General features: G+C 42.9%; 1 protein-coding gene and 1 pseudogene across 1 annotated transcript in view; one reads left to right on the top strand and one right to left on the bottom strand.

The window, feature by feature from the left end:
- Nucleotides 1–14,022, bottom strand: part of LOC139546522 (zinc finger protein ZFP2-like) — a 415,728-nt gene extending 401,706 nt beyond the window's left edge. Inside the window, exon 1 of the mRNA XM_071355054.1 lies at nucleotides 13,697–14,022. Coding sequence (XP_071211155.1) covers nucleotides 13,697–13,949 — 253 coding nt within the window. The 5' untranslated portion in view covers nucleotides 13,950–14,022. The remainder of the gene's footprint in view (nucleotides 1–13,696) is intronic.
- LOC139546813 (zinc finger protein ZFP2-like) overlaps nucleotides 1–19,406 on the top strand; it is a 44,226-nt pseudogene that overhangs the window by 15,801 nt on the left and 9,019 nt on the right.

The raw sequence follows: 19,406 nt of genomic DNA, 5'->3' as shown, positions 1-19,406 counted from the left end.
CCGTCTCACCTCATACTGTATTGCAGCAGCAGCAGCTGACTGCCCAGTTCAACATCAGTTCACAGTCTCACCTCATACTGTATTGGAGCAGCAGCAGCTGACTGCCCGGTTCAACGTCAGTTCACCATCTCACCTCATACTGTATTGGAGCAGCAGCAGCTGACTGCCCGGTTCAACATCAGTTCACAGTCTCACCTCATACTGTATTGGAGCAGCAGCAGCTGACTGTCCAGTTCAACATCAGTTCACCGTCTCACCTCATACTGTATTGGAGCAGCAGCAGCTGACTGCCCGGTTCAACGTCAGTTCACCATCTCACCTCATACTGTATTGGAGCAGCAGCAGCTGACTGCCCGGTTCAACGTCAGTTCACCATCTCACCTCATACTGTATTGGAGCAGCAGCAGCTGACTGCCCGGTTCAACGTCAGTTCACCATCTCACCTCATACTGTATTGGAGCAGCAGCTGACTGTCCAGTTCAACATCAGTTCACAGTCTCACCTCATACTGTATTGGAGCAGCAGCAGCTGACTGTCCAGTTCAACATCAGTTCACAGTCTCACCTCATACTGTATTGGAGCAGCAACAGCTGACTGCCCGGTTCAACGTCAGTTCACCGTCTCACCTCATACTGTATTGGAGCAGCAGCAGCTGGCTTCCCGGTTCAACATCAGTTCACAGTCTCACCTCATACTGTATTGGAGCAGCAGCAGCTGACTGTCCAGTTAAACATCAGTTCACAGTCTCACCTCATACTGTATTGGAGCAGCAGCAGCTGACTGTCCAGTTCAACATCAGTTCACCGTCTCACCTCATACTGTATTGGAGCAGCAGCAGCTGACTGCCCAGTTCAACATCAGTTCACCGTCTCACCTCATACTGTATTGGAGCATCAGCAGCTGACTGCCCGGTTCAACGTCAGTTCACCGTCTCACCTCATACTGTATTGGAGCAGCAGCAGCTGGCTGCCCGGTTCAACGTCAGTTTACCGTCTCACCTCATACTGTATTGGAGCAGCAGCAGCTGACTGCCCAGTTCAACATCAGTTCAACGTCTCACTTCATACTGTATTGGAGCAGCAGCAGCTGACTGCCCGGTTCAACATCAGTTCACCGTCTCACCTCATACTGTATTGCAGCAGCAGCAGCTGACTGCCCAGTTCAACATCAGTTCACAGTCTCACCTCATACTGTATTGGAGCAGCAGCAGCTGACTGCCCGGTTCAACGTCAGTTCACCATCTCACCTCATACTGTATTGGAGCAGCAGCAGCTGACTGCCCGGTTCAACGTCAGTTCACCATCTCACCTCATACTGTATTGGAGCAGCAGCAGCTGACTGCCCGGTTCAACGTCAGTTCACCATCTCACCTCATACTGTATTGGAGCAGCAGCAGCTGACTGTCCAGTTCAACATCAGTTCACTGTCTCACCTCATACTGTATTGGAGCAGCAGCTGACTGTCCAGTTCAACATCAGTTCACAGTCTCACCTCATACTCTATTGGAGCAGCAGCAGCTGACTGTCCAGTTCAACATCAGTTCACAGTCTCATCTCATACTGTATTGGAGCAGCAGCAGCTGACTGCCCGGTTCAACGTCAGTTCACCATCTCACCTCATACTGTATTGGAGCAGCAGCAGCTGACTGCCCGGTTCAACGTCAGTTCACCATCTCACCTCATACTGTATTGGAGCAGCAGCAGCTGACTGTCCAGTTCAACATCAGTTCACTGTCTCACCTCATATTGTATTGGAGCAGCAGCTGACTGTCCAGTTCAACATCAGTTCACAGTCTCACCTCATACTCTATTGGAGCAGCAGCAGCTGACTGTCCAGTTCAACATCAGTTCACAGTCTCATCTCATACTGTATTGGAGCAGCAGCAGCTGACTGTCCAGTTCAACATCAGTTCACAGTCTCACCTCATACTGTATTGGAGCAGCAGCAGCTGACTGCCCGGTTCAACGTCAGTTCACCGTCTCACCTCATACTGTATTGGAGCAGCAGCAGCTGGCTGCCCGGTTCAACATCAGTTCACAGTCTCACCTCATACTGTATTGGAGCAGCAGCAGCTGACTGTCCAGTTCAACATCAGTTCACAGTCTCACCTCATACTGTATTGGAGCAGCAGCAGCTGACTGTCCAGTTCAACATCAGTTCACAGTCTCACCTCATACTGTATTGGAGCAGCAGCAGCTGACTGTCCAGTTCAACATCAGTTCACCGTCTCACCTCATACTGTATTGGAGCAGCAGCAGCTCACTGCCCAGTTCAACATCAGTTCACCGTCTCACCTCATACTGTATTGGAGCATCAGCAGCTGACTGCCCGGTTCAACGTCAGTTCACCGTCTCACCTCATACTGTATTGGAGCAGCAGCAGCTGGCTGCCCGGTTCAACGTCAGTTTACCGTCTCACCTCATACTGTATTGGAGCAGCAGCAGCTGACTGCCCAGTTCAACATCAGTTCAACGTCTCACTTCATACTGTATTGGAGCAGCAGCAGCTGACTGCCCGGTTCAACATCAGTTCACCGTCTCACCTCATACTGTATTGCAGCAGCAGCAGCTGACTGCCCAGTTCAACATCAGTTCACAGTCTCACCTCATACTGTATTGGAGCAGCAGCAGCTGACTGCCCAGTTCAACATCAGTTCACAGTCTCACCTCATACTGTATTGGAGCAGCAGCAGCTGACTGTCCAGTTCAACATCAGCTCACAGTCTCACCTCATACTGTATTGGAGCAGCAGCAGCTGACTGCCCAGTTCAACGTCAGTTCACCATCTCACCTCATACTGTATTGGAGCAGCAGCAGCTGACTGCCCGGTTCAACATCAGTTCACTGTCTCACCTCATACTGTATTGGAGCAGCAGCAGCTGACTGCCCAGTTCAACATCAGTTCAGAGTCTCACCTCATACTGTATTGGAGCAGCAGCAGCTGACTGCCCAGTTCACCGTCAGTTCACCGTCTCACCTCATACTGTATTGGAGCAGCAGCAGCTGACTGTCCAGTTCAACATCAGTTCACTGTCTCACCTCATACTGTATTGGAGCAGCAGCAGCTGACTGCCCAGTTCAACGTCAGTTCACCGTCTCACCTCATACTGTATTGGAGCAGCGGCAGCTGACTGTCCAGTTCAACATCAGTTCACAGTCTCACCTCATACTGTATTGGAGCAGCGGCAGCTGACTGTCCAGTTCAACATCAGTTCACAGTCTCACCTCATACTGTATTGGAGCAGCAGCAGTTGACTGTCCAGTTCAACATCAGTTCACCGTCTCACCTCATACTGTATTGGAGCAGCAGCAGCTGACTGCCCAGTTCAACATCAGTTCACCGTCTCACCTCATACTGTATTGGAGCATCAGCAGCTGACTGCCCGGTTCAACGTCAGTTCACCGTCTCACCTCATACTGTATTGGAGCATCAGCAGCTGACTGCCCGGTTCAACGTCAGTTCACCGTCTCACCTCATACTGTATTGGAGCAGCAGCAGCTGGCTGCCCGGTTCAACGTCAGTTTACCGTCTCACCTCATACTGTATTGGAGCAGCAGCAGCTGACTGCCCAGTTCAACATCAGTTCAACGTCTCACTTCATACTGTATTGGAGCAGCAGCAGCTGACTGCCCGGTTCAACATCAGTTCACCGTCTCACCTCATACTGTATTGCAGCAGCAGCAGCTGACTGCCCAGTTCAAAATCAGTTCACAGTCTCACCTCATACTGTATTGGAGCAGCAGCAGCTGACTGCCCAGTTCAACATCAGTTCACAGTCTCACCTCATACTGTATTGGAGCAGCAGCAGCTGACTGTCCAGTTCAACATCAGCTCACAGTCTCACCTCATACTGTATTGGAGCAGCAGCAGCTGACTGCCCAGTTCAACGTCAGTTCACCGTCTCACCTCATACTGTATTGGAGCAGCAGCAGCTGACTGCCCGGTTCAACATCAGTTCACAGTCTCACCTCATACTGTATTGTAGCAGCAGCAGCTGACTGCCCTGTTCAACATCAGTTCAGAGTCTCACCTCATACTGTATTGGAGCAGCAGCAGCTGACTGCCCAGTTCACCGTCAGTTCACCGTCTCACCTCATACTGTATTGGAGCAGCAGCAGCTGACTGTCCAGTTCAACATCAGTTCACTGTCTCACCTCATACTGTATTGGAGCAGCAGCAGCTGACTGCCCAGTTCAACGTCAGTTCACCGTCTCACCTCATACTGTATTGGAGCAGCGGCAGCTGACTGTCCAGTTCAACATCAGTTCACAGTCTCACCTCATACTGTATTGGAGCAGCAGCAGCTGACTGTCCAGTTCAACATCAGTTCACAGTCTCACCTCATACTGTATTGGAGCAGCAGCAGTTGACTGTCCAGTTCAACATCAGTTCACCGTCTCACCTCATACTGTATTGGAGCAGCAGCAGCTGACTGCCCAGTTCAACATCAGTTCACCGTCTCACCTCATACTGTATTGGAGCATCAGCAGCTGACTGCCCGGTTCAACGTCAGTTCACCGTCTCACCTCATACTGTATTGGAGCAGCAGCAGCTGGCTGCCCGGTTCAACGTCAGTTTACCGTCTCACCTCATACTGTATTGGAGCAGCAGCAGCTGACTGCCCAGTTCAACATCAGTTCAACGTCTCACTTCATACTGTATTGGAGCAGCAGCAGCTGACTGCCCGGTTCAACATCAGTTCACCGTCTCACCTCATACTGTATTGCAGCAGCAGCAGCTGACTGCCCAGTTCAACATCAGTTCACAGTCTCACCTCATACTGTATTGGAGCAGCAGCAGCTGACTGCCCAGTTCAACATCAGTTCACAGTCTCACCTCATACTGTATTGGAGCAGCAGCAGCTGACTGTCCAGTTCAACATCAGTTCACAGTCTCACCTCATACTGTATTGGAGCAGCAGCAGCTGACTGCCCGGTTCAACATCAGTTCACCGTCTCACCTCATACAGTATTGGAACAGCAGCAGCTGACTGCCCAGTTCAACATCAGTTCACTGTCTCACCTCATACAGTATTGGAACAGCAGCAGCTGACTGCCAAGTTCAACATCAGTTCACAGTCTCACCTCATACTGTATTGGAGCAGCAGCAGCTGACTGCCCAGTTCACCGTCAGTTCACCGTCTCACCTCATACTGTATTGGAGCAGCAGCAGCTGACTGTCCAGTTCAACATCAGTTCACTGTCTCACCTCATACTGTATTGGAGCAGCAGCAGCTGACTGTCCAGTTCAACATCAGTTCACTGTCTCACCTCATACTGTATTGGAGCAGCAGCAGCTGACTGCCCAGTTCAACATCAGTTCACCGTCTCACCTCATACTGTATTGGAGCAGCAGCAGCTGACTGCCCGGTTCAACGTCAGTTCACCGTCTCACCTCATACTGTATTGGAGCAGCAGCAGCTGGCTGCCCGGTTCAACGTCAGTTTACCGTCTCACCTCATCTGTATTGGAGCAGCAGCAGCTGACTGCCCAGTTCAACATCAGTTCAACGTCTCACTTCATACTGTATTGGAGCAGCAGCAGCTGACTGCCCGGTTCAACATCAGTTCACCGTCTCACCTCATACTGTATTGCAGCAGCAGCAGCTGACTGCCCAGTTCAACATCAGTTCACAGTCTCACCTCATACTGTATTGGAGCAGCAGCAGCTGACTGCCCAGTTCAACATCAGTTCACAGTCTCACCTCATACTGTATTGGAACAGCAGCAGCTGACTGCCAAGTTCAACATCAGTTCACAGTCTCACCTCATACTGTATTGGAGCAGCAGCAGCTGACTGCCCAGTTCACCGTCAGTTTACCGTCTCACCTCATACTGTATTGGAGCAGCAGCAGCTGACTGTCCAGTTCAACATCAGTTCACTGTCTCACCTCATACTGTATTGGAGCAGCAGCAGCTGACTGCCCAGTTCAACGTCAGTTCACTGTCTCACCTCATACTGTATTGGAGCAGCAGCAGCTGACTGCCCGGTTCAACATCAGTTCACCGTCTCACCTCATACTGTATTGGAGCAGCGGCAGCTGACTTGATCGTTGATGCAAATCATCATGTTTGAATCTGAGAGTAAATAGAGCCGACTACAACTCTCATCTAATGAATAAGTGAGATAATTCTGGTTTTCTGTGAATATCTTCCATAACGTTACTACAGCTATTTACCGTAAATATTAGAAAGTCGGGTTTGACCGTCGGCGTTGTATGAGCTACAGTACAGTACCGTTATCTAGCTAGCTAACGTTATGTCCTAACTAGGCACAACTAGGTTTGGATTATTTCCCTCAACTATATTCTTTCCCATATATTGTATATCGTTTCCATAAAGCCAACATGGCTTTACACTCATTAATGTAAGTTTCCAATCTAGAGCAGTTCTCACTTTTGTGATAATGAACTAGCTAACGTTAACTAACTAACTAACTAAGGACGGTGACCTGTCCAGACGAGATGTTACAACGAACTGAATCGTCAATGGAGGTCTTCCTCTTTATATAGCCTGCTACAGCATGCAATACTATTAACTCACAAGGGGGCATAACGTTACATGTAAATTACTATCCCATTTTGGAAACGTTACATGTAAATTACTATCCCATTTTGGAAACGTTACATGTACAATACTATCCCATTTTGGAATCGTTACATGGACAATACTATCCCATTTTGGAAACGTTACATGTACAATACTATCCCATTTTGGAAACGTTACATGTACAATACTATCCCATTTTGGAATCGTTACATGGACAATACTATCCCATTTTGGAAACGTTACATGTACAATACTGTCCCATTTTGGAAACGTTACATGGACAATACTATCCCATTTTGGAAACATTACATGTACTCCCCCTTGTGGAGGGAAATTAATATCTTAGATGGTAGCTTTAGATGGGATTCAAATGCATAATGGTATTAATACAGTGTCTAGACTACCGCTTTTGTATAAATGCCCTTCAGAATCCAAACACAGTATTGCCACGCAGCAAAATGTTGCGTATAATCTTTCAAGTCAGCCTGAGAAAATATTGAACAATTTGTGTACAAAGATATCTTGAAATGTGATATTGCCCTGTATGGCAGTACTGTTACTGTATGGCAGTACTGTATTGGCTAGTGCTTTCTCCAATATGTTCTTCTATTTTGCATTAAATTGTATGTCGATGCCATTTATCTTTCAATATTTTTTTTATATATATAAATGTATATATTGATACTTGTAAGACTATTCTTTGACACATTTTCTCTTCCTTTGAAATTCTTATAGGACAGAACATGGACACAATACAATTGGGATCAAGAAGAAGGTACAGATATGTTGTAGGACAGCTGCATTTGAAGTGCACATTTAACCTACATAGCAGTCAATACAAACTGACATCTATTAGCATACAAATGTGTGCAAATGATCTTTTCAGATCTTCTCAGAAATTAATCAAGTCCATGGAATGGATATAGACAAAACGATAATTGAAGGACTATCAGAGGTCGAGAGGCGAGGCAGGGGTGAGGACATCATCCTGCTATTTTGACAGTCCCTGAAGGACAATACAGAAGAGGGATTTGCTCTTATTCCTTCCCTTTCTCTTATGTATTTTGTAATAAAATTAGCAAGTGTAGTAAGATCATTGCTTTACTTTACGAGGACTGGAGACCACAGCAGTGATTCTGCTCTTGCCCTACCTCTTCAATGAGGACCCGAGTGGCCTTTATGTCTGTGACAAGGTATGCCTATGCACCAATCATCTGTTTCTTCATAAACATAGGTGTGCATACTTATATAAAACTACAGCTGAACATTTATGTTCTTTGTTAATTGTATGTGTATTAATCTTTTCTTACTTTTGTTGACACAGATTTCACCGCTTTTCACTCCTTTACTGCACATCGGCGGAAATCCATTTCACCATGAGAGTGAAATCCCGCTGGCCTTTGATGGGGAGAACATCCACGCCCCCGAGGACGTCCCCATGGGACTTGAGGCTCTGCTAGGGCTGTATTTTTTATTTTCCCTTAAATGTCAGATAAACACTTATGTTGTTAAGTTACTGTGTTCTGGGGAGAAGAGAAGTTGGGGTGAAGTTACCAGGGCCGGTCATAAAGATGGCAAACTTCCTAACATAACTAAGTGGATACGATATACACACTAAAGCTGAAAAAATCTGTATTTAGCATCAAGTCTACAATATTGTTAGTTTACCTATGATTCATTTTTAATGTATGTTGTTTTTATTGTACATCATTATTTTATATTTTTTAAATGTCATGAAAAGCACTATACAAAGTAAATGTATTATTTATTATGGTCTGACATGTTTGCAGAAATGTTGCAATTTTGTAATGTGTTTTGTTTGGTAAATTGTTTTGTAAATATGAATTCACATTTGTGGTGCCACTAAATAAACAATAAATTATTTAAATCAATATTGTCAATATTATTATTAAAATATGTTTTTATAATGGAGGGAGGGAGGACAGGGAGTTAAAAAAATGAACCCCAAAAGGTTCTTTGAGGAACCATGATAAGGGGTTCGTCAAAGAAATTATAGGGGTTCCAACAAAAGGTTCTTTGAATAACTTTTAGGGGTTCCCCCACAGTTTCAATTTGAAGAACCCCTAAAGGATACCCCAGGAACCTTTACTTTTTAGAGTGTATATTGATGAAAGTCACCTTGTCCGAGAGACATTTACATAGTTATACACAGCCAAATTTGTGATGACTATTTTAGGGCGAAATAGCGGAAACAACAGATAGACCTGATATCACCCATAATTCAACGTCCTTGGACGTCACGTGCTGACTGGGTATTACCAAAGTTATTTTATTTAGCTACACTTTGTAGTACATTTTTACACTATAATAATTGTTTCTGATGCCACATAGCCCGTTTTCAAAGGGAGTCGTTGGTTTTATTGGCAGTCGCTTTTTGTCTGAAAGTATTTTCTCAACTGCGATACCAACTCCAGTCAGCAGATGGCGAAGTGCGTCTTTCAGGTGATTCTGCCACTGTGACGTATAATCTAGTGGACGGGACTCTTCTTCAACATCAACAGCTAGTCAGCCACCTTGGTTCACGAACTTTATGGAAAAAGGTTTATTCAATAAATCTAGCAACTCCTTTCATACTGGGAAGACCCCCCCAGGCCTTATGGGCAGTTTTATTTCAAATGTAGTACCCGGACAGAGAAAATCCAATAAGTGTTTTATAGTTTCATCCTTAGGGTAACTTAACCTAAAGTGGTCATACTGGGAAAATACAGGAATACACACTCAGAGCCTCCTGACTGGGCCCTGTTTACACCTCCAAGGTGCCCCCCTCACACAGGAATACACACTACGAGGCTTTTCTAAAAACTACCTCTTTTTAAAACTAGGTTTGAGATGTGGTATCCACTCGGCTCACTGCCTCTCAGATCAAAGGTGGGTCCATCTGCTCCATTCCCAATGTGTGGTATCCCTGGTGCACGATTTACCCAGGTCATCAGGAGCATCCCCAAGTGAAGATTAACATCCCCAAATGTGGTTAATTTCTTTCATATCAAATGAGGAGACAAACTTATCACACGTCACAGATATTCTTAAACTAAATCTTTATTCACTTATTAATAAAGGAGCAGGTCAAGACAACACATATAAAGTGAATCAATTGAGTGTTCTACGATAATGATGGCTGGTCGACAAATCACACCCAGATGATTCGTTGAGAGCCACGAGACAAAAGTACAAAGGTCTTTTATAGCCAAGATACACCCCTTTCAACCTACATGATGAACAACAGATGTATAGAACGGGTCACAAGGTTAAGATTTGTATGAGAGATACTTTTAATTCTCAGCAGACAGTATCTGCTGTAAAAACAGTACTCTTTGTGTAGAGACCAGGGTCTGGCCCTGGGGTCATATAGAACAGAAACATTAATTCATGCTCTGGAATGCGGTCTCTTTAGGTTTTATCACCCAAAAGACTCCTGTCAGTGTTTTCTCCCAGAGGCCCATCCTCAGTAGAACACACAGACACAATAGTTCTAAGAACCCTCTATTCTGTTGCATAAAACAACCGTTTGATGCAATAAAAGTATTATAACATAAAGTTGCAGTTTTGCTCTCAGTATCCACTGAAAGTTGACAAGTAACAACTGGGACCTAAAAGACACCCACCATGAGACCCACTAAATCTGCCCAAGAAGAGGCAAACAAAAGAAAAACCCACAATAAACTTAAAGACAGGAAGCAAACCAAAAAGGTGGAGCAACTAAAGGTGTTGACTCTCCACATCTATCAAGACAACTGGGCCAGACACTCTTAAATAGAACCTGGACCAGCTCAGGTGAAACACCTTCCCACTAACGAGATGGACAAGCCAGCACAGGTGTAACACATACTGACTAACGAGGTGGCACCAATCGGTGCGCCCTATGTGCTAACGAGCTACACGTGCTAAAGTCCAACCTCAAAGCATAAATGGAAAAACCAAAGCCTGTAACACCTTCCCCCTTAAGACAACAAATATATCCTATATTTTTGTTGGACAAGTTCGCTCACCCCCAAACAGAAAACAACTTCCATTTCACATAATCAACTACAATGCTTCTACAATATAAACATAGTGTCTACTGGCTGTCAACAATTAAAAACAAGAATAAACACGTATTTCTAAATAATAATACACAATCGTATTATTTTTTCAATCCTTTTTCTTTCACTAGAATCCTAAAACTCACTAGCTTCATGAACTCTCGTCCCCTTGGAACGAGCCCCCCAAAAACTTGTCTCCAATACGGAAAAACGTGCAGTCAAAATAAATAGTGATCCATGGCAACGCACTGGCTAAACGCAAAACTTGTTGACTGCCCACCCTTGAGACAATCAGCAACCAACTCCTGCAATATCCGTAGTAACTTTCCACCTTACTTCTCTCTCTCTTTTCAGGGTTCACTCGATAGGCATGTTGTTGGATCGGGCCCAGTCCCCAATGTCATGCATTTGGGTTAGCACATCTGAGAATGAACCCTGATATTCTAAAAGCAGGGCAACATTGTCAATATAATTGTACGCCAAAATGGTCAGCTGGTTGCATAAATAATTATGATTACTAAATGTTACATAAATTGTAAATATGAAAATCAAAACCAAATGTACACCCCTTTGTTAATATGTATTGGCAATACTTCACTTAATGGTGAGGCATGGAATAATAAAACATGTATCTTTTGTCAGGCTGAATGTTTGAAATATGAGGTGATTTGAGTCATGCTTCTTCAGTAGTGGAATAAAGACAATTAGCATTTGAATGTTGTCAAGAAATACTGGAGTGATGTCAGATTGTTAATAAAATTGATTATAATCAAATTTATTATACTGCTTTCATGTGTGTATATACACAAACATCTGCAACAATGATCATATTACATGTATTTTTTTAAACAAGCTGCTTTTTCAACTTGTAGAAAACAGCTAGCTACATTTTGAAGTGCTGCATTTTGATTAAAGTGGGTCACCAACGCAGTAAGTGTAACACAGCTCTTTTTTTGTTAGTCACTTTTTGTTAAATAATACTCTTTCAATTCAGGGCCTGGATTTTCCCCTGAGGCTAATATCCATATCATGCTGCAATCAATTGAACAGGGCAAACGATAAGGTAGAACATCATTAAAATACTCCTACTACAATGTTAAAACATTCTACATTGTGACATCATTAAAATACTCCTACTACAATGTTAAAACATTCTACATTGTGACATCATTAAAATACTCCTACTACAATGTTAAAACATTCTACATTGTGACATTAAAATACTCCTACTACAATATTAAAACATTCTACATTGTGCCATTATTTCATTGATATCATGAAACAACTCCTTCATGTATTTTCTGATGTCTGATCAGAGATCTTTTATCAGAGTATCTCTTGTCACATTGATTACAGCTATAAGGCTTCTCTCCTGTGTGTGTTCTCTGGTGTATAGTCAGATGGCTTGATGTAGTAAAACTCATCCCACATTGATCACAGCTATAAGGTTTCTCTCCTGTGTGTGTTCTCTGGTGTATAGTCAGAGAGCCAGATGTAGTAAAACTCATCCCACATTGATCACAGCTATAAGGTTTCTCTCCTGTGTGTGTTCTCTGGTGTATAGTCAGATGGCTTGATGTAGTAAAACTCATCCCACATTGATCACAGCTATAAGGTTTCTCTCCTGTGTGTGTTCTCTGGTGTATAGTCAGAGAGCGAGATGTAGTAAAACTCATCCCACATTGATCACAGCTATAAGGTTTCTCTCCTGTGTGTGTTCTCTGGTGTATAGTCAGAGAGCTTGATGTAGTAAAACTCCTCCCACATTGATCACAGCTATAAGGTTTCTCTCCTGTGTGTGTTCGCTGGTGTGAAGTCAGGGAGCTAGATATAGTAAAACTCTTCCCACATTGATCACAGCTATAAGGTTTCTCTCCTGTGTGTATTCTCTGGTGTGAAGTCAGGGAGCTAGATATAGTAAAACTCTTCTCACATTGATCACAGCTATAAGGTTTCTCTCCTGTGTGTGTTCTCTGGTGTATTTTAAGTTCTGATGAAGATGTGCAACCTTTCCCACAGTCAGAGCAGCAATGAGATTTCTTCCCTGTGATTCTCTGCTGGTGTTTCTACGTGGAGAGACTCTTCTCTGCCTCGTCAGCATCATGAGGTTGTTGAGGCTCCCCAGAGGATCCACGATAGTCACTTCTCTCTCCTGTGTGAACAACAACATGATGTTGTACAAACAATGACGTCTGTAATGAATGTTCATTATTTGACATTTGTCTTAAGATTGTCAAGTGAACAACAATAGTCATATAACGGGTAAGGTAACTTATTTGAAAAGTCATTACTTTATTGCATTGCTCAACATTTGTCATAATTATTTAAAGCAGTTAATTTGTATCCGCTCTCTCGTTGGACTTCGGCTGCATATTTTCCCCCATTTTCTTCAAATCTGAAAACGTTAAAGCCACGCCCATTTTCTGAAGAATTGCATTATGGGCCCTAAAGTACTGCGTGTATACATCATATTTTGGCGAATGTAGTACGACATCCGGGAACTTTTGGCAGACTAACTACATCATACTATGACCAATAAGCAGACTATATACTCTATTAACATCACAAATAGTGCAGTTAGTATGCGTAATCTAACACAGCTCAGGACTCTGGGCAGCCATTTTGTTTGTTTAAAAACTAGGTTGCCCCTTTAAAAAGCCACTCAACAATCAATCAACCAATCTGCAGTCAACCAATAACAAAGCTGTAATTCCACCACTGTTTTGGTAATAAGATGATGGGGCTGGAGAAATGTAACTACTCTCAAATTCATAGACAGACTATGGATGAAAGGAATGACCATCCATGATATCAACATTATAGTTTTAACCATGTTGAGGCTGTTGATATACATTGTTTCTAAACATTGTAGTAAAAAAAGCTTATTTGGGGTTCTGATGGGGTACAACAGTTGAACTAAGCTCATGAGGCATGTGTTATATTCTTCAAGAATCAATGCCTATAAATATATATATATATATAAATAAATAATTTAAGTCAAAATATGGATGTAGCAATTGCAGATTTCCGCTTTAACACCAAGCACACCACACATCAGTTCAACTTCCAACCACAGAGTTTGTGCTTCTGTTAAGACAGTACTTACGTTCATCGTCAGTCTCCTCTTCTTTCACTGAAACTTCGTCATCCTCTTTCACTCTGAACGCGTCTTCCTCTTCTTTAACTGAAACGTCTTTCTCTTCTTCTTTCACGGTAACAGCCTCACCCTCTACTTCTTGTTTTACTGTGACATCCTCCTCTTCCTCCTCCTCTTTCACGAGAGCTTCTTTCTCCATCCAGCAGACCTTCTCTTCTTCAGCAGGAACGGGGTTAAGTTTGAGACTGGAGCTATGAGGCATGTACTGAAGTCGCTAAGCGGTATAATTCAAAGGAGTGTCACTTTATCAGCAGCATGTGATCAATGACGTCTGAAGAATAATTTCGTCGAACACCTGATTGGTTTGGTATTGGGCTCGTTTGACATTGCAGCCGACAGTGCAGGTGGCTGCTGACTGACTAATTTACAAATCACCTTGCATCCTAAATAACTACTCATTATTATTTATAAATCAGTCAGCCAGTCACCGTTTACCCACAACGCAGCATGGATTTGATGCTCTCGAACAGGGCCAGTGGTTTAATATATGACATAATGGCTACGCTGCTACGGCGTGTGACTTCATCTATAAAATGTGGCTGTTCTAAATTCTGTGTCGCTCAAAGCCTTGAGTAATGAACCTATTTTGGACACAATTGGCTCGAAATCATCAATGCTTCAGGAAGCTTTGTTTCCCCATCACTACTTTTCAGCATGTTCTCTGTGAATTAGACTACGGGAGTTTTGTAACTTTTTCTCCGGTAACGTTAGTTGGTCTCGCTGACCATAACCGTGCTGGTTGGCTACGCTGGTTAGGCTAATAACTAGTTGGCTAAATAGCTAACGTTAGCTGGTTGGCTAAGATAACTGCATATAAAAAATGTTAGCTGGCTGGCTAAGATAACTGCATATAGCTAATGTTAGCTGGCTGGCTAAGATAACTGCATATAGCTAATGTTAGCTGGCTGGCTAAGATAACTGCATATAGCTAATGTTAGCTGGCTGGCTAAGATAACTGCATATAGCTAACGTTAGCTGGCTGGCTAAGATAACTGCATATAGCTAACATTCTTTGATATTTGGTTAGATGGCGTTATGTATTTACAAAACTGTGGTTTACTTTAATCACTCAAGTCATGAGTGCAAATTATTGGTTTCATTTAAAGTTATACATTTTAAGTTATTTCTGTTGTAGTACATCATAGGGAATAGGCTGGTCCTCCATTTTACTTCACACCTGACTTTGGTTTAATGTAATAACTCCAAAAATATAACTTTGAGGTGTTAATTTGCATTGGAAATGTTTTAATATTTTATTTGATATTTTATAAACAATACAAAACATACACATACAAACAACATCATAGAAACATTAACTACATCACACCTGCCCAGACCCACTAGAACACACCTCCATCTCCATTAACTACATCACACCTGCCCAGACCCACTAGAACACACCTCCATCTCCATTAACTACATCACACCTGCCCAGACCCACTGGAACACACCTCCATCTCCATTAACTACATCACACCTGCCCAGACCCACTAGAACACACCTCCATCTCCATTAACTACATCACACCTGCCCAGACCTACTAGAACACACCTCCATCTCCATTAACTACATCACACCTGCCCAGACCCACTAAAACACACCTCCATCTCCATGAACTACATCACACCTGCCCAGACCCACTAGAACACACCTCCATCTCCATGAACTACATCACACCTGCCCAGACCCACTAGAACACACCTCCATCTCCATTAACTACATCACACCTGCCCAGACCCACTAGAACACAGCCAGTGCATTCATCAGCACCATTTTATTTCTCTCTGTCACTTTCAACTTTTAGATAATAAAGCATTTTACCATTCAATAGAGTTAACAACAGAGGATTGGTTGATTTACAGGTTTAATTAAGTATAATATTTAAGATGATTTATGAGAAAAGTATCGTCCAACTCTGGGGTATCTCACTGCACCCTCAAATGCCATGTTTTGAAATATACAGACAGACAGATTAAAAGTAATTTTACATTGTATAACTGTACTTCTGACAGCCAACGTTCTAACTCCACCCATAACTTTATGACATCATAACATTCCCAGAAGGATTATTGAGTCATTGTTAGTTTTACACTGAAGACATGACTCTGCCGTTGTGCTGTAGAATTTGTGAATTTTGTCTCTTGTATCATAAGGGACTATCATTTGTCCCAACATCACAGGCCACAGACTTTGATACAGTTAAAGACTTCCAAAAGTGTTTCCACAATTTAAGATCAACTGAGTTTTTTTAATGGTGTTTCTCCCTGTGCACCTGCCAATGTAAATCCTTTGAACGAGACAAGTTACCAGACAGGACATATTGCTAATGTTCTTCCCATTAATAACCTGAATGACAATTAACTTGTGGGCGGTGGTGGTGATGACGTCCTATTGGATGATGTCGTCCATCGGGATTCCCCAAAAAAGAAGACGCTCTGGATTGATCACTGGAGTCAGATGTGAAGGAGGAGGTTGATCATCAGGAGTCAGATGTGAAGGAGGAGGTTGATCATCAGGAGTCAGATGTGAAGGAGGAGGTTGATCATCAGGAGTCAGATGTGAAGGAGGAGGTTGATCATCAGGAGTCAGATGTGAAGGAGGAGGTTGATCATCAGGAGTCAGATGTGAAGGAGGAGGTTGATCATCAGGAGTCAGATGTGAAGGAGGAGGTTGATCATCAGGAGTCAGATGTGAAGGAGGAGGTTGATCATCAGGAGTCAGATGTGAAGGAGGAGGTTGATCATCAGGAGTCAGATGTGAAGGAGGAGGTTGATCATCAGGAGTCAGATGTGAAGGAGGAGGTTGATCATCAGGAGTCAGATGTGAAGGAGGAGGTTGATCATCAGGAGTCAGATGTGAAGGAGGAGGTTGATCATCAGTGAACCTCTAGGATTGTGGCTGGGCTGGCGTTTCCTCTTCCAGCTTGGTCATATATTTTTACACATTGAATGTTGATACTGTGAAACTATGTTATATATTTGTACCTCCTGTTTCATGAAGTGATGTCACTAAGTACTGCCCCTATATATACAATGCATTCGGAAAGCATTCAGACCCCTTCACTTATTCCACATTTTGTTACAATACAGCCTTATTCTAAAATTGATTCAATCATTTTTCCCTCATTAATCTACACAATACCCAATAATGACATCACAATACCCCATAAGACATCACATTGGCCCATAATGACATCACAATACCCCATAATGACAAAGCAAAAACAGGTAAATAAAAGAAACATTTTGATTTTCTTTAAAAGACAAGGACATTTCTAAGTGACCCCAAACTTTTGAATGGTAGTGTAAATTTACATGATGTATTGTTACACCATGTAGGAGCAGTATAGACTTAGTCTGTTCATTATATACATCTACATGATGTATTGTTGCACCATGTTGGAGCAGTATAGACCTAGTCTGTTCATTATATACATCTACATGATGTATTGTTACACCATGTAGGAGCAGTATAGACCTAGTCTGTTCATTATATACATCTATATGATGTATTGTTACACCATGTAGGAGCAGTATAGACCTACAGTAGCTAGCTGCTAATTTAGATGTAATATAACTTAATGAAACTGCCTTAAATATGCTGTGGTAAACAATTTTTATTCGCACTAATCAATCAACACATTCCTGTCTTTGTATGTCTCAATATAATAGTATTATTTAATTAAATCCATTTAAAATAATCTTTGTCTGAAAATAAAATATGATCCTCAACTGCGTTTCCCCTCCAGTCAGCGACGGCGAAGTGCGTCTTTCAGGCGACGCTGCCAGCGTGACGTGTAATCTAGTGGACGGTTCTTCATAAACAGCTCGTCAACCACCTCGGTAGCTTGCTAGCCAACATAGCCGAAAGATTCAAGCTATTTATACGCTTTAGGTGTATATTAGCTACTGTGTTTTCGACACACTTAGGTCGTATCTAGTTGTTAACCTATTTAATATTACGTTATTTTGTATTAGTCAGCTATAGTAGCTGGCTGGTTAAATTAGCACTAGCCTAGTCGCTAATGATAGCTAGCTAGCTAACATCCCCGACCATGAGCTCACTAAACATCTCCCCTCTCGTTAAAGAAGAGGGGGTCTGCTGGACGGAGAAAGAAGCTCTGGGGCTGAACATTGTCGTGAAAGAGGAGAAGGAAGAAGAGGATATCACAGTAAAAATAGAAGTAGAGGGTGAGGCTGTTACAGTGAAAGAAGAAGAGAAAGACGTTTCAGTGAAAGAAGAGGAAGACGCATTCAGAGTGAAAGAGGAGGAGGATGTTACAATGAAAGAAGAGGAGGAAGAGAAAGAGGAGGATGCAGTTTTTGGAGTGAAGAATGAAGGGGAGATAACTGTCACATTGAAAGATGAAGAGGAGGAGATAGGAGATCTGATTAACACCAGTAAGTACCACCTTAAATTCGTTTTTAACTTTGGATATTCAGAGTTGGCTCGTCAATACCTCTTCAACGGAGGGCCCAGGATGATGACTGATATGTCTAGAATCAGACGACGTAGAGAACAAGCTACCCCTTGTTTTCTCAGTTCCGTTTCCAAAAAGTGACTTAACATATATATTTGAGAAGGGTCTATCTGCTGACCGCAGACTGGGGGGCACGGCATGTTGTGATTTTCATGTAGTGATGTTTTACTACACACCGTGCCCCCCAATAGTGCCATGTGAGAGTTGGGTTGGCTACACCAAAGATAATGGATATACTGACAAGATGTCTCTCCGCCCTAACAAGGCGAGTCGTTGTCCACAAAGCGGCACTGCGGGTTGTGTATCTCCCGCCTATCCTTTCTTTGGATTGGTGGATACATCTTATTATTGTAATCTATTGTTTATATTCTATGAGGGTTGTTGACGTCAACTGCCTGTATTCAATGGAGAGAGATGCTAAGCTACTAGCATGAATATGCACCGCCTGTATTCAATGGAGAGAGATGCTACGCTACTAGCATGAATATGCACCGCCTGTATTCAATGGAGAGAGATGCTAAGCTATTAGCATTAATATGCACCGCCTGTATTCAATGGAGAGAGATGCTAAGCTACTAGCATGAATATGCATAGCGATCTGGAGACAACTCCTATAATGTTTTTATCAAAGTTGTCGGTATGTCACGTGTCCACATAACAACTTAAACATTACGAAACTTCTGTTAGATCAAGTAAACCTCACGTAGCAAATAAGCCATTAATTTTGTTGTTGACCAAATTCGACACTTTCCACATTGGTTTGATAATTGTTTCCACTTGGATACAACCTACTGTAGCCTACTGGCATGACCTAGAGAGATACAACCTACTGTAACCTACTGGCATGACCTAGAGAGTTACAACCTACTGTAACCTACTGGCATGACCTAGAGAGATACAACCTAGTGTAACCTACTGGCATGACCTAGAGAGATACAACCTACTGTAACCTACTGGCATGACCTAGAGAGATACAACCTACAGTAGCCTACTGGCATGACCTAGAGAGTTACAATCTACTGTAACCTACTGGCATAACCTAGAGAGATACAACCTACTGTAACCTACTGGCATGACCTAGAGAGTTACAACCTACTGAAGCCTACTGGCATGACCTAGAGAGATACAACCTACTGTAACCTACTGGCATGACCTAGAGAGATACAACCTACTGGCATG

The sequence above is a fragment of the Salvelinus alpinus genome, chromosome 2 (genome assembly GCF_045679555.1).
Source record: "Salvelinus alpinus chromosome 2, SLU_Salpinus.1, whole genome shotgun sequence".
Lineage (NCBI taxonomy): Eukaryota > Metazoa > Chordata > Actinopteri > Salmoniformes > Salmonidae > Salvelinus > Salvelinus alpinus.
The sequence above is the reverse complement of the archived record's forward strand: the minus strand, read 5'-3'. Positions and strand labels throughout refer to the sequence as shown.